The sequence below is a fragment of the Elgaria multicarinata genome, chromosome 2, assembly GCF_023053635.1.
Source record: "Elgaria multicarinata webbii isolate HBS135686 ecotype San Diego chromosome 2, rElgMul1.1.pri, whole genome shotgun sequence".
NCBI lineage: Eukaryota > Metazoa > Chordata > Lepidosauria > Squamata > Anguidae > Elgaria > Elgaria multicarinata.
This window is the reverse complement of record NC_086172.1, coordinates 141,278,449-141,302,164: the sequence shown is the minus strand read 5'-3', so window position 1 is coordinate 141,302,164 and position 23,716 is coordinate 141,278,449. Positions and strand designations below refer to the sequence as shown.

At 41.6% G+C, this 23,716-nt stretch overlaps 1 protein-coding gene across 3 annotated transcripts in view; it reads right to left on the bottom strand.

Annotated features, from left to right (window-relative positions):
* Positions 1 to 23,716, bottom strand: part of AKAP6 (A-kinase anchoring protein 6) — a 314,138-nt gene that overhangs the window by 178,671 nt on the left and 111,751 nt on the right. For all 3 annotated transcript variants that reach the window (XM_063117789.1, XM_063117791.1, XM_063117790.1), the window contains one exon: positions 9,256 to 9,378. In XM_063117789.1, the coding sequence (XP_062973859.1) occupies positions 9,256 to 9,378 (123 nt within the window). The remainder of the gene's footprint in view (positions 1 to 9,255; positions 9,379 to 23,716) is intronic.

Below are 23,716 nucleotides of genomic sequence, written 5' to 3'. Positions count from 1 at the left end.
TGTATCTCACTTGGCGCTCATTGATATTTCCATGATTCTGTTATTTGTTATAAGCCACATTGGACTTCCTTCACAAATTCAATTGTGATAGATGCATGCATGCATACTTGTTATTGTGAGCCAAAATAAATCCTAGCATATTTGGAATTGGCCAGGGATTGTACCAGAACGATGGCACTATCTATAAGCTTGTCATAGTTGCTTGTATGTGGATTTGAATTCAAGACAAGATGAAAATTGCAATATGCTGTCAGCTAGTTTCAAATCACAAATGCTAGCAGTAACAGTGACCTGCTATCTAATCGGCACTTTGTTTGTTCACAAATAGACATACATAATGAAACCAACTTCCATAACAGTTGGTCTGGAACTGGTTCAACATTTCCTAGACCAAATTTCATTATATATAAGGCACAATCCTATTAGGATTCCCATCAACCTTCAATCCTTCACACTATGCATAGCGGGAGGTCAGTGGAGATGATCCATGCTCCCGTTGCTGTGCAGTTTAGCTAGATGGGCTTTTTCACCTGTCTAGCAGAACTATGGGAGAAGGACGAAGGCTGGGGAAGGTTGGGATAACTCGTATCCCTACTCCCCCAGGCCCCTCCTCTCCCCGCTCACCGGCATGCCACTTTCCCTACCCAATGAGATTGCCTTTGTGACCTGAAAGAGGCATCTGCCACGGTTCTCTCCAGGACAAATGTGGATCCAGGCATCTGAACTAAACTCTGCCTAGGGCCCATAGGGTTACTCTCTTAATTAGTGAAGAATCAAAATGGTGATCCAATAGGTGATTACTACTGCTGGCATTTCATAGGGCCTTCTTTATAGTACAATGCTGTTCAAACCACATTAGGACTTATTTTAGACCACCATGCATGTATCCATCTCATTTGTATCCTGCCTCCTCTTTGTGAAAAATCACAAATGTTCCTTGTAACATAACTATTTAAAAACAAAAACAACAGAGTTTCCTTATCAAACAACTTAATATAAACAACATTAGAAATCATCTAATGGCACAATCCTATGCATGTTTAGACAGAAAAAAATCCTACCACTCCTGTTCTGTCTAAACATGCAATATAGAAATGAAAATTCAAAACATCAGATTCAAATAATGGTTGTTTGTGTAAATAATATTTGTTTGTTTTCTTCAGAAATTATGATCTTGTCTGTGGATATGTCACTGAGATGTAGCCTAATAAAATGCAATGGGGACAGGCCTTTCATACTTTTAAAAGTTGCATATAAGAAGAAATTTGGTTAGGAACAGTTTGCTGTATAGTGGTGAGAAAAACCCACTGAAATTCCTTTTCAACACAACAATCAAAAGATACAAGAGCTCTGTCCTCCTTTGTACCTAGTGACCCTATCACTAGAAAGGGTTTTTCCCTAAAAGCCTCTAAAACAAGCCAATGTTCAAAATCCATGCTGTGGTATTTTTGTATTTTCTGTCACTCCATTTGTCACCTAGAATTAAAGGCTACTATTTTCTATATTTTAGGAAACTAATTTAAACATTTTGATTTTCTATGAAGTTATTCACATTTAAAACTGAAGTAGCCCACAAAAATAACATTTTGATATTTATTAGGCAAGTAGTGCCAAAAGATGATAATTAGACGGAGCCAAAAATATAAACTGGGTCAAGCATCCAAAAGAAAGGGAAAAACCGCTACTCTTTGTACAGCTACTTTTCTTAAAGCTTCACTTTTCATGCAACCTTTTCTCGAAGTTCCTTTCATGAAGGCAAGCTTGAACAAGCCCTGACAATATTTAATTTACTGTTTACTTAAAACAGGCTTGTGTTGAATAGTTTGTAATCATGCACTTCACAAGAGATGCACCATGCGGGCGCCTCATATAGCAAAGAAAACCTAAAGGACCCGGGAGTAGGTTGGATAATTTCATGTAATTGAAGCGGAGCATCGATGCAGCTGGTTGTGGGGCTGCCTCAAGATGATGTGGATGCGTTTGATAGGAAAATTGGAAAAGATGAGGTATTCTTCTTCATTAGAAAAAATAGACTTGCTGCCCTAGAAAAGATTCGTTTAACATAACGTATCAAGTATACAATGCAGCTTGATTTACAGGTGCACCTATTAACCAGTAATAATGTTGACTGAAGAAGTAAAATATGATGAATAAAGATGGGCCAAAACTCTGGGGCTTGATTTGCAATTTTACAGTTGCACAAAATTCAGACTTGGTGTATAATTTGCTGCAAAGCACAAATTGCAAAATCCGGCAATAGATTAACCAATAACACATTGGCCTTAAGGGGGAAACTCTTTTCACAAACCTCAAGCATCGCAGCAAACAAGAGCAAAATAGATGGTAGTTGGTTGCCGGTTACATTACTCAAGAATGTGTCTGAGTAATGTAACTCAGGTGTGTCTTTTTCCTTCCTCAATCATGAAAGTTGAGCTTGTCACTTCCCAGAAAAAATAATCCAACACTAATAGATGGAGCAAGTCTAGCATCAAGAACACAGTTTTACAGGTGGGGGTATAAGTAGCTGGACACTTATATACCCCATGGCCAACATTTGAACACAGGATTCTAATTTAATGGGAAACACTAGCATTCTCTCAAAAATGAAAAACCTAGGGTTTGATCCAGTGAAGTACAGGTAAAGTGCTCATCTATAAAATCCCACAGGGTTTAACAAAAACCTTGTTTTCCTGTTCCCATGACAAAACAAGTGCTTGGATGCATGTGCAGGCAATGAAAGAGCACACTGCAGGGAATGGGGAAGTCAATGCCTTCTCCCAGTCCCCCCACCTCGGAGCACCCGTTTTCTGCGATGCCTCCTATAACTTTGCACCTCTACTTGACTGAATCAAATACCTACAACAACAGAATGGAATGGCTGAAAAGGGAGGGTGGGGGAGGCGTACTTAGGGGAAAAAAACAGGGTAGAAAGAACTTTTTTTATTGCTGTACGGGTCATTTCCTGGTTCAGATGAAAATCTATTTTAAAATGTCTCCAGGGATAGAAGTCGTAGTACTTGTAGACATCAACAGAGACTTTTTTTTAAAAAAAAATGTATCTGGGCTTGGGCACACAGGCACACATCAAATTCCAAAATGGAGACACCCCTACAGAGCATGCTCAATGAGTACAATATGCTGACTGGCTGTTGTAAATGAGGAGAAGAGAATGGCTGCTGGAATCCTGAATACAGACACTCCTCACTATATCATTTTCTTACCAATGTTGTGCCACCTTTCCAAACTTTTCTTCTTCATTGGAGTCAATGGAGGCGCACACCACCACCACCTCCATCACCATGGGGAGAATTGAAGAGAGGAATGGGTGATGGGAAGTTTAAATCTCCCTCTTGAAACAATGTGGCCCTGATCTGAATTGGAGCTGCATGTACTTACACAAGAATGAGCAATCCATCACGCATAACTACACTATGCATGGTTAGCAGGACATTTAGTTTGGCCCTAAATTCTCCAAAACACTGTAACCTTTCCTCAGAGGGAAGTTGCTCCAGTCCCCTGATCATTTTGCTTGCCCCTTTCTGCACCTTTTCCAGCTCTCTTTTGGAAGATAGCAACTAGAGCAGTACACAGTTTTCCAAATATAGAAAACTATAGACTTTTATAAGGGCATGACAACATTGGCCGATTTATTTACAATCTCTTTCCTAGTGATCCCTAACATAGAATTTGCCTTTTTCACAGTTCCCAAACAATGATGAGCTGACATTTTCATTTCAATCCAAAATCTCTTTACTGGTTAGTGACTGCTAACTCAGTATATTTTTGCCCCAGTATGCTTTATTTAACATTACTTACATTGAACCACATTTGTCAGTTTAATGCCCATTTGTCCAGTTTGGAGAGATCCTTTTGGAGCTCTTTACAATCCATTTTTATTTTTACCATCCTGAATAATTTGGAGTCATCACAAAACTTGTACACCTTGTTCTCACCCCAGTTGAATTATCTCTACTTATAAAGCTGAAATTATGTGTGTGGGTTTCTATGTCTGGAAATGTTTACTTGCTTCCTGAAGAGGTAAAAGCTTGACATTTTCGACACTGATAGGTCTCTGTGTACAAAGTTTTTTTGGCTTTGTGGTTTTTTTAAAAAAAACTTAAATCCAGATTTTTTGTGGTTTAACTATTTGAGACCTCCAAATAATTAAATACACATGGAAACATAGATATTATGTAATAAATATCACTGGCAAAAATCAACAACAACAGGATAGAGGCTGTTGTTTATCCCCAACAGTTCTGAGGATTTGATGAAAACAGAATTGTCTAAATTATTAATATCGTCTCTTTTCTCGCTTGTGGCATTTTTTCTAGATGGACATGACGGGCTTTGCCAAGTCATTGTCTTTTACCGATTCAGGAATTTCCTGACAATTGAACATGTTTTAAGTATGACTGCTTTCTGGATGTTGGTGTGGATGTATTTTGGTAGTTCCAGATCTGAAGATTTTTTGTATAGTTTTTTGTTGTGATGCCAGTGACTGATGTGACTAATGGGATAATTGTGGATTTTTTGTGTTACCAGTTCTTTAACTTCCATGGCCAGTGGTGTATATTTCTCTCTCTTCTCATCTTCCTTTTCTACAACATTTTTGTCATTAGGTATTGCTATGTCAATGAGGTATGTGTGCTTTTCTTTTTTGTCTATAACTGTTATGCCTGGTCAGTTGCAAGGTATTGTTTCCTCAGTATGAATTGTTCTTTCCCAGGACTGTGCTACAGTGGTTCCAGTCCTACCTACGGGGTCCTGAATCCTGGCAAGACGGAAGCCTTGTGGGTGTATGGTTTCCGAGTCCAGGAGATAGGCTCATTGCCTGTTCTGGATGGGGTTGCACTCCCTCTGAAAGATCAGGTTCATAGTTTGGCAGTACTCTTAGATCCATCTCTGTTGCTGGAGGCTCAAGTGGCCATGGTTGCTCAGACTACATTTTGCTTCTTTTAAAAACTATTTTAAAATGCTTTATTCTGTTTTTATTTTATTTTATCTTGTACACCACTCTGAAATTTTGAATGGGGAGTGGTATATAAATATTGTAAATAAATAAATATATATATTATGATCTGCATTATTATTATTATTATTATTATTATTATTATTATTATTATTATTTCTTAGACACCTTTCTCAAAAAAGACTGAAGGCAAATTAAAAGATACAAAATTTTAAAACCAAAAAAAGCATTTGCATGTTTTGAGTCTGTACATGAATTCTCAATTTATGTTTATGAACAGTGAATTGTATCCAATGGTGCCTTTGCCTTAGTAGAAAGTGCTTCTGCTCATGAAAGTTTGGACACTCAGTTTTTACCAGTCCCCCACACGGTACCTACTACAGCTTCCATGCCATATCCTATTCTGTTCAGGAGGGCCTCCCAACCCTCAGGAACAGGTGGTAAAGTAAGTAGGAGGCCACCATTGAATAAAACATGCTATTGTTGATCTTTAAAAAAAAGTCTGGTTCTCATGTGCATGTTTGTTGTGTTAGGAACACAGTCACAAATACAGCTTTCATTGTGCAAGCATGAATATGCTCTACTGAACTACTCAAACCTCCCGTCCTCTAATCTTATAATTAATAAAGAAAGTGACGGGGGACTTATACATTCAATTTGTTACAATACATTCCTACTGGGTACACACAAGAGAGCCTTTTTCACAGCAGAATGAGTTTAGCTAAATGATACCTGTAAGGATGTGGTGTAGGAATGAGAAGCTGTGTGATGTGACTCAAGGAACAGATGATTTGGGGCACCTGCCCTTCATCTCCTTAGCTTAGTACTAAATGCAAATACTATATCAAGATAATTTTGGCACTGCATTTAATGGGAACTTAATTTTATAGACTTCTGTTTAAACATAGATTAATGTTTCTGCCAGACCAATACCAAATGAAAAGTTGACATTCTAATTAATAAAATATAGATCACAAAGCAATGGCTAACTTTATCTTCCAATTATAAACAAGCCACTTTTTAAATAACTTTCAGCGCAATCCTATGGATGTCTGTTCCAAAGGAAGCTTACTGAGTTAGTGGTGCAATCCTATGCACATTTAAACAGAAAAAAAATCTCACATAATAGCATATACTTGATTATACCTGAAGGCCACAATCTGCCAGGTACCTTTACAGTCTAATCCTATGAATGTAAATTAGGGTGACCATATGAAAAGGAGGACAGGGCTCCTCTATCTTTAACAGTTGTATTGAAAAGGGAATTTCAGCAGGTGTCATTTGTATATATGGAGAACCTGGTAAAATTTCCTCTTCATCACAACAGTTAAAGCTGCAGGTGCCCTGCCCTCTTTTAAATCTGGTTACTCTAGTATATGTCCTGCACTTTAACTTTTGTGATGAAGAGGGGATTTCACCAGGTTCTCCATATATACAAATGACACCTGCTGAAATTCCCTTTTCAATAGAACTGTTAAAGATACAGGAGCCCTGTCCTCCTTTTCATATGGTCACCCTATGTAAATCCCATTAAGAAATAGGACATTATGAAGTAAGTCCCATTAAGTTCAGTAGGATTTGTTTCTGAATAAATGTGTATAGGAATGCAGTATTAAATTTAGTCAGCAATTGTCCTCACTATTTAACACAATACCTTTAAAACTCCAGGGAGTTTCAAGTTCAAAAACTTGCTGTGCATTCAGAAATCCAGCAATGGCTTGATGTATTATCACAAGAACCAATGGCAAATACAATGATCACCACAATCACAAATATGTGAAATTATGAAAATTATAGGTTTGAATACTTTCTTCTCCTTGTGTTTAGAATTACTTAACGATTAAAAATTTGCTGCTTTCCATATTTTCAAATGGCCATGCCTTATTTTTCATTTTTAATCTATATTAGCGAATTTAAATTATGTCCCACTATGGAGATGAAATGACTATATACATCACATACACTGCTGTGCATGTAAGGTTCAGGTGGAATTTGGAGATGTTGACCCCACCACAAACCTCTGTGCCTTGCCATCAAACCTACAATCTTCACAGTTACTCTACTGCTACAAATGCTACTCTGCTATCATTTTGAATGTGCAGAAATGCATCCCCACCTTGAGGCATATGACATTTAAATGATGCTTCTACAATTATGTCCGTGTGTTGACAGTGTTTTGAAGAGGATGTAATCAAGAAGAAAATGGAGCAGCAGACAGAAACCCCCGCACCCAATCCATGCACCCAGCCTCTACAAATCCTCATGTTGGGTATGCGTGCACATGCTTTAATTACTGGTGTTGGATTCAGACTTAGTCATACTTAGAGTAGACCCATTGACATTAATAGGACCTTCATTTCAGTGGGTTGACTAAGCCTGGATCAAACCACTAATTTCTTCTCATTTTTTCCTTTTATTTCCTTTATAGCAAAATAGTGCTATTTTGTAATAAAGAAAGAAAAGTGAGGAAATGTGAGAAATTAGTAATAGTCCCCACCCCTAGAGGGGAATAGGAACAGACATTGAGAGAAATTCAGAAAGGCTATTCAAAGACAGCTGAAGACTATTTAATGGCAATTCTGCTGCTATGCTCAATAGGAAGAAAATAAAGAAAACACCTTTAATTAAATTGGACAGTAACCCTAAAAACCTTAACGGTACTTTGCCTAACCACATTGGTCAGGATGACACTGAACTGCAATCTCAATTTTAAAATTATACAAACCATCACAAATTTAGCCAGTCTGATCTGTCCACAGTCAATCATGCCTTACTTACATCCCATTTGGACTGTTGTAACACGCTCTATGTGCGGCTGCCTTTGAAAACTGTTCAGAAACTTCAGCTACTATAGCCAGACTGTTGACCAGGGCTGGTTACATGCAGCACACAACTCCTTTGTTAGGGCAGGCTCACTGGTGCTGGGGTTTCTGGGCAGAATTCGAAGTGCTGGTTATTACCTATAAACTAAGCCCTCTACCACTTGGTCCTAGGCTACCTCAAACACTGCCATATGAGCCTTCAAATCTTCTGGAGTTGCCTTTCTTTCATGACCACCATGTTCAGAGGCACATTAGGTAGTGACCTGAGAAAGGGCCTTTTCGGTGGCCACTCCCAGGCTGCAGAGCTAGGATTGGTACCTCTCTGCTGGCTTTCTACTGACAGGCAAAGGCCACTTTATTCAAGAAGGCCTTTGACCAGTAAGTGTGTCTGTTGGGATGATGGCAGCTTTTATTTAATTATTATTTAATTATTTTTTATTATTCTGTAATTGTTATGTTTTTATTGTATTTCATTTTTTTAACTGATTTACTCAATTTTAGCTATGCCTGTAAACTGCCTTGAGTGCCATTTTTTTGGTAAAAGGCAGAGTACAAACAAAATAAAAAAATAAATGTGGAAGCAACCCCAAAGAATCAGTGAATTTTTCATTAATATAATAAGAATCCTTGATCAAATTTTACAGTTTTCAGTATAAAAGCCATTTTTCTTTGACTTACTTCCTTTCTGTAGTGTCATTTCTATTTATTTATTTATTACATTTCTATACCGCCCAATGGCCGGAGCTCTCTGGGCGGTTCACAAAAATTAAAGCCATTCAAAGTGTAAAACAACAGTATAAAACCATAATATAAAATACAATATAAAAGCTCAACCAGATAAAAACAGCAGCAATGCAAAATTACAAATTTAAAACCCCAAGTTAAAATTTATTTATAGACTGTTAAAATGCTGGGAGAATAAAGGTCTTCACCTGGCGTCTAAAAGCATACAATGTAGGTGCCAAGCGAACCTCCTTAGGGAGCTCATTCCACAGCCGGGGTGCCACAGCAGAGAAGGCCCTCCTCCTGGTAGCCACCTGCCTCACTTCCTTTGGCAGGGGCTCATGGAGAAGGACCCCTGAGGATGACCTTAGGGTCCAGGCAGGTACATATGGGAGGATGCGTTCCTTCAGATAGCCTGGCCCCAAGCCATTTAGGACTTTAAATGTTTTTCTGAATAATAATAATAATAATAATAATAATAATAATAATAATAATAATAATAACAACAACAGCATCCTCATGGTTCCTAAACTCAGTTTATCAGTCCTTGCTTATCGGATCAAAAGGGGGATCTATTTTCAGAACATATATTGGCTAAAATTTCATTTAATACAACCTGCAAGACTATGTTATATATTTCCTTTAAAGGATCCATAATAGAAATAAATAAAAATAAATCAGAGAGCCAGGCAAGCTATTTTCATTAATGACTTCAATCACTGTACAATCTTGTCTTACCAAGTGTGTTTCTAGGTAGAGTTTAAGGCTGTCTGTTTCTGCCTTAGGTGGGGTCCAGTTCTCTGTTGTTTCCATGGCTTCATTTAACCAGTGAATGAATTCATCCAGTTTGCTGACAAAACCCTTTCATAACAAGAGAAAAAAAGAAGAAAAGAGCATGGCTGTTAGTGAAATTATAATCTAGTAAATAAAGTGTTTTAGGTCCTTGTAACGGAAGTCAGGGTCCACCTGACGGCCCTGCAAGGTAGGCTCCTGGACCAAACATCCTAGACTCCCAGGCAACCCGTCTCCCTAGCCCTGTCCAGAACCGGGACAAGCCAGATGTTCCGAGAATAAAGCACAAACACACATTAGGGACCAAAGCAGGTTTCTTAACACCACTAAGACTAACATGTAAGGCCTTGGTCAGTAAAAGCTAAGCAGAGGGAAAAGGGACGGTTGGGGGAAGGAGGTAAAAGGAAGGAAATGAGGAAAGAGATCGAGGGGAAAAGGCTAGCAATTACCCCAATAAAACCATCAGTCATTCCACCACCCAGCCGCAGCGGCGGCTGACCTTGTCCACAATACCCCAACACATTAAAACAAAAGAAAAGCCTATCTAACCCCGAGCAGCCCCCCTTGACTGCTCGGACCTGATCTTCCCCTTGACACGCGTGTCATCCAGCAAAGGAAAATGGAGACTCCTCAACACTGGACACGTTATCCCTTTTCAGCCACCTGGCCCCATGACCCACACCAAACAACCGATGCCCTTCCCGGGCTTCTGGCAACCCCTCCCAACAGGAGCGAGACCCACATCTTGGCAACATTCTTTCCCACAGCTGAAACAAGTTGACTTCTAAGCACCCCTGATAACTCCCAGGTGCTACAGTGGGAGCTGGAGGTGCCAGGCGAAGATGACCTTGGCAGGCGCTCCCAGCTCCTTCCCTCCCACCCGAGCCTGGGACAGCAAAGCTCGAAGCACAATGAAACAAACATTCTGGTAGACACAAAAAGCAACATTAAATCAGAACAGAACAGAAACCATTTCAGACCCCTTGTCCTTCACAGTCCTCTGTCAAGGGTAGGCATGGCTGAGCACCCACACCTCAGCAGGGGCTCACTTAGGGCTGGATTAAGGCCAGCTAATGCCCTAAACACAGCCCAATAATGGTGCCCCCTTGGCCCTTCCATTGCTTAGCCGGCAAGGCATTAAGACTCAATAAGTGCTGAAGTTTTCTCTTTTGTGCAGCACTTAATTGAACATGTTTCATCTTGGGGTCTGAAAAGTACAGAAGCAAAAATAAAAGTATACACACAAAAGAATATGGATCATATGTATTTATAATGCTTATAAAAAACACTGAAATTCATGCAGAAAATGTTGGTAGGACAGTCAAATATACTGAACTCTAGGTATATGTTGCAACAAAGATTGTCAGAAAGTTATCTCAGATGTCAGATGACGTCGTGGGACACATAGAGCCTAAAGCTGCTTGATTGGGTGTAATAAAATAAAGCACAAATAATTTAAAAAAAAATGTCGCTCTTAGAATGTGCTGCAAGGCCCATTCTACGAATCTGGAATTTCTTAAAATTAGATGGCTACAGTTATGGTACCGGCACTCCGTGGTGCCCCCCTTCCCTTGGAGCCCTAAGCACATGCTTATATTGCTTAAAGGTTAATCCAGGGCTGGGCTCACTGATAAGATCCCTTGGAGTTGCTCCTGCTGCAAACTGCTTGTTCACCTGCCTCTCACTCTGAACCAGATACTGGTGGTGGTGAGGAAGAGCGGTAGATGCCACTGCCTACTTGCTACTTGTGTGTGAAGCAACCAAGCGGCTTGGGACCAAGCTACCTGGCAGAAAGCCTTCTGCCATATGAGCCTGCCCAGACTTTCAGTTCTTTGGGAAAGGCCCTTCTGTTGATACCACTGCCTTAAGAGGAACATTTGGTGGCAACATGAGAAAAGGTCTTCTCAGTGGTTGCTCCCAGGCCGCGGAACTCTCTCCCAAGAGAGGCTTAGTTTGCTTCCTCTCTGCTGTCCTTCCACTGGCAGACAAACACTGCTTTATTCAAGAACTTTGATTGGTAAGCAGGTCTGTTTGTGACTGTAAGCCACCATTTTTGTTGGTAGAAAGGCAGGGTATAGATCAAATAAATGATAAGAAATAAATTTATAAATAAATAATTAAAAAGAGGATGAGGAGCATTAGCAGCTGGTGACAATGGAGGTGAGAACAGAGTCACTGAGCAAAGGAGCCCTTTCATGGCGCCTTGCCCAAGGGCGCTCCACATCTGGAGCTGGTATTGCATTGTTTTCATGTCTTTGTTTGACCCTGGAAATATTGTACTGCTCTCTGCCCAGCACCTTTTCTAAAATAATGTATTGGCCTTTGGGGATAAGGATGAGGCATAGAACATACTGCGATAATCTAGGGTAGCAGTGTGACCAATCTACACATGATTTATTGATTTATGGTATTTTTACCCCATTCATGAGCCCAAAAAGTCTCCAAGAGTGCCTTGCAGAAATTAATAATGAGATAGTCCCTGCCCTCAAGCTTACTGACACACAAGGAAAAGGGAGTGGGAGGAAGGAGGAAAAAAGAAGAAGCAAAACTCCGTTTCAAAGTCCTTGCAGGTGTTCTGTCTGAGAGGGAAGGAAAAAAGAAGTTGTTTCTTCTTTGACTGATGTATGGGACTTGGTTAGTCTCTCTCTTGGTTTATCTTTTTCCTGGGAGCATTAGTCATAACAGTACTTGTCTTAACCCTGGAATGCCTGTATTTCTTTCTTTTTTTTAATGGCAAGGATCGAGCAACAATGACAAAGATTTGGAAGAAAGGAGGTAAATACAAGGAAGCCCAAATTCATTACATATTTGATTCTCAGAATTTCAAAATCCATTTTATAGAGATTTTTCATGGGCTGGCACAACTGAAGGTAATTATTTATGAACAGGAACAGTATAGAATCATAGAATCATAGAATAGCAGAGTTGGAAGGGGTCTGCAAGGCCATCTAGTCCAACCCCCTGCTCAATATAGAAGCAGCTATTTGTGGTGTGTGTGTGTTTTTAACTTATTTGCCTTGATATTGAATAAAATATCAAGATGATATCTGTACAAAATATTTGCATACATAATTGCAACAAGGTTGTCACAGAATAGCTTTGGTAAGTGGTATTAAATTATCTCACTCCAGAAATTGTGAACTTTCTGTTGAAACCACAGCTTAGAAACCACAAGTTCTCTGTAGGACTAAACACCCACATCCAGCAATCCCATCCGGCTGCTGCATTCCCACATGCCAGCAAGCCTACGATTTGTGCTGTCACCTCTGACATTACTGATGACTTGATTCACTTTCACTGGTACGACTATTCTGTTTATGAACATGCTAGGCAAATTATAGGCTTAGTCCAGCCAAGTTTAGCAGTTTCGAGTTCCGCTGAATTCAGCAGTGATTTAAGGACCTCTTATTAAAATTAATGAAAATTTAGGGCATAAATTTGGTTAGATTCTGCCCTTTGAAAAGTTCCAAGATGGTGGGGCTTTCCTTCAGTGGAAGTATTTAAGCAGATGATGGATAGCTGCCTGTCAAGGATGCTGTAATTGCAGATGCTTGGTTTGACCAAGAGTTTGGACTAGATGACCTCCAAGAACCCTTCCAGCTCTAAAATCCTATGATTCTAAATAGTTTTATACAGTAAGATATTGCTTTATCCACATCTTCCTCCCCCAATCCTCTCAACAAACCAAAATTAAGGAAGATCGTTAAACAGGTCAGAGCATCCAGTGCAAAATAGACAAGCCAAGATATTAACTGGGATCTGCCTCGCAGTTATTATTCCAGAGCATTACTCCAGTGTTGTTTGAGGGTTAATTGTTTCTGGCCACAATATCAGGTATCAGAAAGCCCTAAATGGTTTGGTACCTGATTGTTTCAAGACTGCCCTCCCACATGACTCTGCCCATCCTTACAATTGTCATTTGATTTGCTTTCCAAGGCACAGTTCGTTGTGATCTGGAACAAGGCCTTCTCAGTAGTGACCAAGGCTGTGGAATGCCCTTCCTTGGCAAGCTTGGTTACGTTGTAAGTTCTTTTGCAGCCAAATGGTGGGATATAAATTTTATTTTATTAAAAAATAGAATAGAGGGACAAAGGAAAGGGGGCTCTTGGTGCTGAACCTTCTGAGGTCAGCTGTTGCTTTGGCAAAAGAAACAAGACAGTGGCATTGATACAAGAGTGCATGTGTGCAGCAGTCCAGGCTGTGCAGATATAGTCTTGAGTACATTGTCTGGCAGTGGCTCTCCAAAGTTTGAGAAAGGAGTGTTTCCCAGTCTTAACTTGTGATGCCAAGGATTGAACTAGGGATCTCCACATGCAAAGCATGTGCTCTATCATTGAGCTACAGAAGGATAAGGAACTTCATTTTCTGCTGCAGGCTGCATTCCTTCAGGGATAATGGGCATGGAGCTGGATGCCTGCAGTGGGTGCACAGTGGTGGGCAGGCCAGAGCCAAAGTGAGTCGGGCCAACTCCTTTTCCATTTTTCTGTCTCTTTCGGACACCTCCCTTTCTCGGTCTGTTTCAGACACCTCCCTATTTCTTTCTCTTTCTCTTTCGGACACCTCCCTTTCTCATTTGCTTTCGGACACCTCCTCTTCTCAGTCTCTTTCAGACACCTCTCTTTCTGAAAAAAAAACCCTTTCTCTGGACACTTCCCTTTCTCTGTCTCTTTCAGCTACCTCATTTTCTCTGCCTCTTTCCGATACCTCATTCTCTCTCTCCCTCTCTCTCCCTTCCTCTTCTGCGTCAACCAGCAAATTAGGCTGAGGGCCCATATGCAACTCTAGAGCAGCACGTTCACCACCTCTGAGCTCCAGCGATGTTTCCTCAATTCACTCTTTGGAGGGGAAAATTAAGGGGGTGGGGACTAATTCCAGTCCTCTTCCTCCCCTTCTAGTTGGCCAGCAGAACTGCAGCTTATTTTACAATACTACCTGAAGAAAAATGCAGGGGCTATTTGTGTGCACAATTCCCTACCCAGTTAGGAATATGCACGCCAAAACCTGCTTCTCAGTGCATATGGGTTCTAGCTAGACCAGGGGGAGGAAGAGGAGCCTGAATGTAATGAGAAAGAGGTGCAATTTGAAACATAGGAATGTAAAAATGTAAACATTCCACAAAATGTAGAAAGAACCATTTTGAATTATATTAAACATATAAATACATTTGGAACTGCAGCCAACCTATAATTTCAAACCTATATTCAACCCATAAATGTAATGCTGCATGATCTTTTTTCAAAGTTTTATAACACCATTGTTCTAGATGTTATTTTCTCCATTACTGAAGAAGGGCAGGGAAAGGCACAAAATTACATAATGAAAATCATAGTTGTAGGAATATTTAAACTGTGTATATATCAATCACACACACACACAGCGCTAAGATGACAGAAAACTGAAATAAGCTAGAATCATTTCCTAAAATAAAACAAACATCCCTCTTGCATTGTCAGCAGAGGTTGTAATGCCACCATCACAACTAGATGTGCTTCTGGTAAACAACATCAAAAGATAAAAGAAAATCTAGAAACAGAGGCATATGGACAAGGAAATATTACAGCGGCTATCCCTGTCACTGGGGGTGGGGTGGGGAGTCCATTTTCTAGAAGAAAGCACAAATTGCTATAATACCACTATTTTTCAGATGATGTCTATAAAATTTTATGCAGACTATTCAAAAGAAAACAACTGTAGAAACTGAAAATTATTTCAAATACTAAAAGCCTGACACTGAAAATTACTGTTAGAAGATAGATAACACTGTCCAGTTCCTCAATCTCATTATCTGAGTAAACAGCACCATCTGGAGGCTTAATCACAGTATAGCTAAATGTTGTGAACAGTTATTTCAGAGAAGGTGTTTAAATACATTCTTAGCATTCTTCTAGTAATTACAAAGGAGATTGTTACCTTGTCGTGGTGCTGGACCTTGAGCACCTCAAGGATGCCATGAGCTAAACCGTGAAGGGACACCCAAGACGGGAAGGTCATGGCAGAGAGGTCAGACTAAATACGATCCCCAGGGAAGGTAATGGCAACCCACCCCAGTATTCTTGCCGTGAAAACTAAATGGATCAGTACAACCAGAGATATGTCGGTATACCATCAGAAGATGGGACCCCCAGGTCAGAAGATGGTCAAAATGCTACTGGGGAGGAACAGAGGATAAGTTCAACTAGCCCCAGATGTGATGACGCAGCTAGCTCAAAGCCGAAAGGACGGCTAGCGGCCGACAGTGCTGGTGGTGAACGACGAATCCGATGTTCTAAAGATCAACACACCATAGGAACCTGGAATGTAAGATCTATGAGCCAGGGCAAATTGGATGTGGTTATTGGTGAGATGTCAAGATTAAATATAGATATATTGGGTGTCAGTGAACTGAAATGGACTGGAATGGGCCACTTCACATCAGATCACCACCAGATCTACTACTGTGGACAAGAGGATCACAGAAGAAACGGAGTAGCCTTCATAATTAATAATAAAGTGGCTAAAGCAGTGCTTGGATACAATCCAAAAAATGATAGAATGATCTCAATTCAAATTCAGGGTAAGCCATTTAACATCACAGTGATCCAAATATATGCCTCAACCACAGATGCTGAAGAAGCAGAAGTAGATCAGTTCTATGAGGATCTGCAGCACCTACTGGATAATACACCAAAAAGAGATGTTATTTTCATTACAGGAGACTGGAACGCTAAGGTGGGCAGTCAAATGACATCTGGAATTACAGGTAAGCATGGTCTAGGAGAACAAAATGAAGCGGGACATAGGCTGATAGAATTCTGCCAGGACAACTCACTGTGCATAACAAACACTCTCTTCCAACAACCGAAAAGACGGCTTTATACATGGACTTCACCAGATGGCCGACACCGAAATCAGATTGACTACATCCTTTGCAGCCAAAGGTGGCGGACATCTATACAGACAGTAAAAACAAGACCTGGAGCTGACTGTAGTTCAGATCATGAACTTCTTATTGCACAATTTAGAATCAAACTAAAGAGAATAGGGAAGACCCACAGAGCAGTTAGACATGAGCTCACTAATATTCCTAATGAATATGCAGTGGAAGTGAAGAATAGATTTAAGGGACTAGATTTAGTAGATAGGGTCTCGGAAGAACTATGGACAGAAGTTCGCAACATTGTCCAAGAGGTGGCAACAAAAAACGTCCCAAAGAAAAAGAAAACCAAGAAGGCAAGATGGCTGTCTGCTGAGACACTGGAAGTAGCCCAAGAAAGAAGGAAAGCAAAAGGCAACAGTGATAGGTGGAGATATTCCCAATTAAATGCAAAATTCCAGAGGTTAGCCAGAAGAGATAAGGAATTATTTTTAAACAAGCAATGTGCGGAATTGGAAGAAGACAATAGAATAGGAAGGACAAGAGACTTCTTCCAGAAAATTAGAAACATCGGAGGTAAATTCCAGGCAAAAATGGGTATGATCAAAAACAAAGATGGCAAGGACCTAACAGAAACAGAAGAGATCAAGAAAAGGTGGCAAGAATATATGGAAGATCTGTATAGGAAGGATAATAATATCGGGGATAGCTCAGACGGTGTGGTCAGTGAGTTAGAGCCAGACATCCTGAAGAGTGAGGTTAAATGGGCCTTAAGAAGCATTGCTAATAACAAGGCAGCAGGAGACGACGGTATCCCAGCTGAACTGTTTAAAATATTGCAAGATGATGCTGTCAAGGTGATGCATGCCATATGCCAGCAAATTTGGAAAACACAAGAATGGCCATCAGACTGGAAAAAATCAATTTATATCCCCATACCAAAAAAGGGAAACACTAAAGAATGTTCCAACTATCGTACAGTGGCACTTATTTCACATGCCAGCAAGGTAATGCCCAAGATCCTGCAAGGTAGACTCCAGCAATTCATGGAGCGAGAATTGCCAGATGTACAAGCTGGGTTTAGAAAAGGCAGAGGAACTAGAGACCAAATTGCCAATATCCGCTGGATAATGGAGAAAGCCAGGGAGTTCCAGAAAAACATCTATTTCTGTTTTATTGAGTATTCTAAAGCCTTTGATTGTGTGGAACATAACAAACTGTGGCAAGTTCTTGGTGGTATGGGGATACCAAGTCATCTTGTCTGCCTCCTGAGGAATCTGTATAACGAACAAGTAGCAATGGTAAGAACAGACCATGGAAGAATGGACTGGTTTAAGATTGGGAAAGGAATACGGCAGGGTTGTATACTCTCACCTTACCTATTCAACTTGTATGCAGAACACATCATGCAACGTGCTGGGCTTGACGAATCCAAGGCTGGAGTTAAAATCGAAGGAAGAAACATTAACAATCTCAGATATGCAGATGACACCACTTTGATGGCTGAAAGCGAGGAGGAGCTGAGGAGCCTTATGACAAAGGTGAAAGAAGAAAGTGCAAAAGCTGGGTTGCAGTTAAACCTCAAAAAAACCAAGATTATGGCAACCAGCTTGATTGATAACTGGCAAATAGAGGGGAAAAACGTGGAGGCAGTGACAGACTTTGTATTTCTGGGCGCAAAGATTACTGCAGACGCTGACTGCAGCCAGGAAATCAGAAGACGTTTACTTCTTGGGAGGAGAGCAATGACAAATCTTGATAAAATAGTTAAGAGCAGAGACACCACACTGACAACAAAGGTCCGCATAGTTAAAGCAATGGTATTCCCCGTAGTAACCTATGGCTGCGAGAGCTGGACCATAAGGAAAGCTGAGCGAAGGAAGATAGATGCTTTTGAACTGTGGTGTTGGAGGAAAATTCTGAGAGTGCCTTGGACTGCAAGAAGATCAAACCAGTCCATACTCCAGGAAATAAAGCCAGACTGCTCACTTGAGGGAATGGTATTAAAGGCAAAACTGAAGTACTTTGGCCACATAATGAGAAGACAGGATACCCTGGAGAAGAGGCTGATGCTAGGGAAAATGGAAGGCAAAAGGAAGAGGGGCCGACCAAGGGCAAGATGGATGGATGATATTCTGGAGGTGACAGACTTGACCTTGGGGGAGCTAGGGGTGGCGATGGCCGACAGAAAGCTCTGGCGTGGGCTGGTTCAGGAAGTCACGAAGAGTCGGAAACGACTGAATGAATAAACAACAACAGTAATTACAAAATTCCACACACAGTCAGTTCAACCTTGGCTGCTTCTGGGCCAACATGCAATACCAGCTGACAGCGGATGTTAACTACATCAGAAATACACAACATCGGTAAACAGTAAATTTGGAGCAACTGCTGGTATTAATTTTAAAATACGTATCCCATCTCCTCTCATGCTTAAGGGGATAAATAACTATATATAAGGGGTGACATACAACCACCCAGAGAGCTTCAGCTATGGGGCGGTATACAAATGCAAATAATAATAATAATAATAATAATAATAATAATAATAATAATGTTTCCTGGGTGCCTTTTTATAGTGACTTTCTGCCCCCAATATCCTACTACAACTCTTTCTACAACATGAACCTGAAATGGCTGCATAGACATCCAGTTTACTCTCTCCTCTACCTCTTGTTCTCTTCCTTGTACCTACACTTAGACTGTAAGCCCGCTGGGGCAGGTACCTCTCCTTTCATTCTTTTTAAAGCACCATGAACATAAATGGTGCTCTATATATGGGTAAATAAATACTTAACATCTAATGCAGGTGATTGAGTGACTCTTCCCTAACGGGGAACTAATCTGGAAGTGGGGGAACTAACATCTACCCCCTTGTCATGGTCGGATCACTTCCTACTGAGGTTTAGACTCTCGGCGGCCTTTCCCCTCTGCAAGGGTGGGGGGCCTATTAAAATGGTCCGCCCCCGGAGGCTAATGGACTCCGATGGATTCCAGAGGGCTCTGGGGGATTTTCCTGCTGATATGGCCGGTGCTCCTGTCGAAGCCCAGGTCGCTCTGTGGAATGCAGAGATGACTCGGGCGGTTGACACGATCGCGCCCAAGCGTCCTCTCCTTCTGAGCAGAGCCCGGTCAGCTCCTTGGTATACATCTGAGCTGAGGGCGATGAAGCAAGAGGGGAGACGGCTAGAACGCAGGTGGAGGAAAACTCGTGCTGGGTCTGATCGAACACGGGCTAGAGCTCACTATCGAGCCTACTCTGTGGCGGTGAGGGTGGCAAAGAGGCAGTTCTTTTCCACCAGCATTGCGTCTTCTCGGTGTCGTCCGGCGGAGCTTTTCCGAGTGGTTCGTGGCCTGTTACACTCTGGGCCAGGGCGTGAGATAGTTGAACCCTCGGTAGTACGCTGTGACGAGTTTGCACGGCACTTTGAAGATAAAGTCGCTCAGATTCGTCATGAATTGGACACCACACTTAATGCAGCACCACTAGTAGAGGCGTTCAGAGCGCCGTCCTGCTCAGTTTTATTGGATGAGTTTCAGTTATTGAGGCCCGAGGATGTGGACAAGGTGCTTGGCCAAGTCCGGTCGACCACCTGTGTGCTTGACCCTTGCCCCTCGTGGCTCATTACATCAAATAAGGAGGGGATCGCCGGCTGGGTCCAGGAGGTTGTAAATGCCTCCTTGAGAGAGGGAGTGGTGCCGGCCTCTTTAAAAGAGGCGGTAATTAGACCACTCCTGAAGAAGCCTAATCTGGACCCGGAAGATGTTAACAACTACAGGCCGGTGGCTAATATCCCTTTCCTGGGCAAGGTGCTTGAGCGGGTGGTTGCAGGACAACTCCAGGCACTCTTGAATGAAACGGATTATCTAGATCCATTTCAATCGGGTTTCAGGCCTGGTTTTGGAACGGAAACTGCCTTGGTCGCCCTGTGGGATGACCTCTGTCGGGAGAGAGACAGGGGGAGTGCGACCCTGTTGGTTCTCCTGGACCTCTCAGCGGCCTTCGATACCATCGACCATGGTATCCTTCTGGATAGGTTGTCTGAACTGGGAGTTGGAGGTACTGCGTTGCAGTGGTTCCGCTCCTACTTGGATGGCCGATTCCAGAAGGTGGTGCTGGGGGATTATTGCTCTGTGCCGTGGCTCCTAAGCCATGGGGTTCCGCAGGGCTCTATTTTATCCCCTATGCTGTTTAACATATACATGAAGCCGCTGGGGGAGGTTATCCGGAGATGTGGACTGAGGTGTCATCAATATGCGGATGACACCCAGCTCTACCTTTCCTTTTCATCAAACCCAGGTGAGGCAGTGACTGTTCTGAACCAGTGCCTGGGCACGGTAATGGACTGGATGAGGGCTAACAAACTGAGACTCAATCCAGACAAGACGGAGGTACTGTTAGCGGGTGGTTCATTTGTCTGGCGAGGTGATGTTTGCCCTGTCCTGGACGGGGTTGCACTCTCCCTAAAGGATCGGGTCCGTAGTTTGGGGGTGCTCTTCGATCCAGAACTGTCACTTGAGGCACAGGTGAACTCAGTGGCAAAGAGCACCTTTTATCAGCTTAGGCTGATATACCAACTGCGCCCTTATCTGGACAGTGATAGCCTAGCTACAGTTATCCATGCTCTGATAACCTCTCGTTTGGATTACTGCAATGCGTTATACGTGGGGCTGCCTTTGAAAACGGTCCGGAAGCTTCAGCTGGTACAAAACAGGGCAGCCCGTTTACTAACAGGGACTGGCTGGCGAGATCACATTACGCCAGTCCTTTTACAACTTCATTGGCTGCCAGTCCAGGTCCGGGCCCGATTCAAAGTGCTGGTATTGACATTTAAAGCCCTAAACGGTTTGGGGCCAGGTTATTTGAAGGAACGCCTCCTCCCATATGTACCTACCCGGACCTTAAGATCATCTACAGGGGCCCTTCTCCGTGAGCCCCTGCCAAAGGAAGTGAGGCAGGTGGCTACTAGGAGGAGGGCTTTCTCCGCTGTGGCACCCCGGTTGTGGAATGAGCTCCCCAGAGAGGTCCGCCTGGTGCCTACACTGTACTCCTTTCGTCGCCAGCTGAAGACCTTTTTATTCACTCAGTATTTTAACACTTAATTTTAACTTAAATTTAAATTATACTGTTTTAACTCTGTATTTTAACCTTATATCAATTTTGCTGCGTGGTTTTATCCTGGTTGTGCTTTTTATATTGTATTTTGTATTTGTATTTTTAACTTGTTGGTTGTTTTATGATGATTTTAATTTTTGTGAACCGCCCAGAGAGCTTCGGCTATTGGGCGGTATAAAAATGTAATAAATAAATAAAAATAAATAAATAAATAACGCATGGAAGGTTTCTTCACTAGCCTGACACTTGCGCAAGTTCAATTCTGCACAGGTTCTAATTTTTCTGACATTAAAGTTGTTCTGCCCCATTTCTGCATCAGTTTGTGAAAATTTGTACGTACTTTCAAGTGCATATCTTAAAATGTACACATTTTGTTTGCATTTATATGTACTTTTTGAATTCTTTGTCTCCTACGACAAAGCACAGTATTGCACACATTTCTCTGTAATATATGCATTACCGATATGCCACCAGAAGCTGCTCGATTCTGCACTTCCATCGCCCTGCAATGTTAACTACATGTGTTCATGACATGGTGGAGGCTCCACTGGATCCTGGGGATTGATGGTGCCATTGGAGGTCCCCATACCCTGGTTCATGCACACAAAGAAAGGGATAGGAATGTAATGAGCTGCTGCTAAGTCAGCACTTGGGGCAAGGAATCCATCTGTTCTATGATTTAGTCATGAATGCCAAGTATTAAGGGCTGTTCAGCCAGTCACATATGTAAACTGATCCCTCAACACTTTTTCAACATTTGGTGACTTTCAGAGAAAATGTGAATTGTCTCTGCTGAAATGTATTATTTAAAAGTTGACATTAGGTGATATAAGAAACCTATGATAATTAAGCAGTGATTATTCAACGATTGCTCCTTCCAACACACATGAAGGGATTTGTTCCCTTCTCTAGAGCCAGCTGCATTGTGGATAGTAGCAGAGGTGCTATGCGTGTCTTCATAGCACTAATCAGCTGCTGTTTTGGCTATGTCTTCGTTTTTGTCAGAACAATAACAATTGTCATTACTGCATTACAAGTCTTCGAAGCTCATAATAGTCTGCTCAAATATGAAGTAAGCATTATGATCCCTAAATTCTTTTACAACTCAGATCTTAATCCAAGCCAGAGAAGAATGTAACTTCCATTCCCCTCCCACAGAGACTCCAAATCCCTGCTTCCCACCTTGTTCCCGAACCACTACCAACAAAGCAAGCAGAGGGGAAGAGGGGATTTGAAAGATCATGAGTAGGTGGCTAGGTGAGAGGATGTAGGGTTTGGTCCCCACTGTATCACTGATTGGTGGTTTAACAGCGTACAATTCAATTAGTATTTACTTGGATTAAGCCGAAATGTTTCTCAATGGCGGGGGGAGGAATATTTGGCTCTGCCATCTCTAATATATATCCAAGGAAAACAAAATCCTCACTCTATGGCACTACCTCGACTATTCATCCTGGCATATATACTTCGAGCACTACTGTTCTGGTGGGAATTTGGGGGATGGTCTCCCTCTTCTGACCTCTGAGCACTATTTTCTAGGTCTTTCTGTAACAGATAGCTGAAGAGAAAGGAGCTTAGGGTGGTAATTCAGGGCCCAAAAGCACTTGTCCCAAGGAGAATCCAGTCACTATCCAATAAATAGCTATTTTTATAAGGATATGATTGTGTGTTTTTTTGCTTTTTATGTTTTTAAACTTTGTATATTTGTTTTTAATGTTTACTGTTTTTAACTTCTGTAAACCGCCCACCCAGAGAGCTTCAGCTATGGGGCAGTATATAAATGCAATAAATAAATAAATAAATCACAACACCTATAGTCAGTGGTATACAATATGTCCACTAGCAAAGACAAAGTTAAGAGCTGGAAGCAAAACCAGGGTGTGCTCAGGTAAAAGGGCACGGCAGAAAGTATGAAGGGAAAGTATTAGCAATGGCAACACTCTGGTTAGGAAGATGGGAGATGCAGGGAGAGAAAGTCAACGGTTAGCGTGACTGGGAAGGGCAAGTTCAAAAACCTGCTCAGCCATGATGCTCACTGGGTGGTCTTGGCCCAGTCACTATCCCTTCGTCTAATCTACCTCACAGGGTTGCTGTGAAGTTAAAATGGGAGGGAAGAATAATCTGCATTGCCCTGAATTCCTTAAAGGAAGGGCGATATATAAATATAATAAATAAATAAACTGGAAGTCTTGAATTCCCAGGATAACTACAACAGTTAGAATTTGGCATGGCTACCGTTTGAGCAATATGGTGGGGAAAAACAGTTGAAAACTGTTCAAATCTAAAATTGTATTTCCCGAGTTGGTTTTCAATGGGCCTGTTCAGACAGCATGGTAAGCCATGGTTAGGTCACTGAACCTTTTGTAGCAAATGGTTAGTTAGTGTGTTTAAACTGTGGTTATGTAGCCACGGGAGGTTTCTGTCCTCCCTGAGCTCGC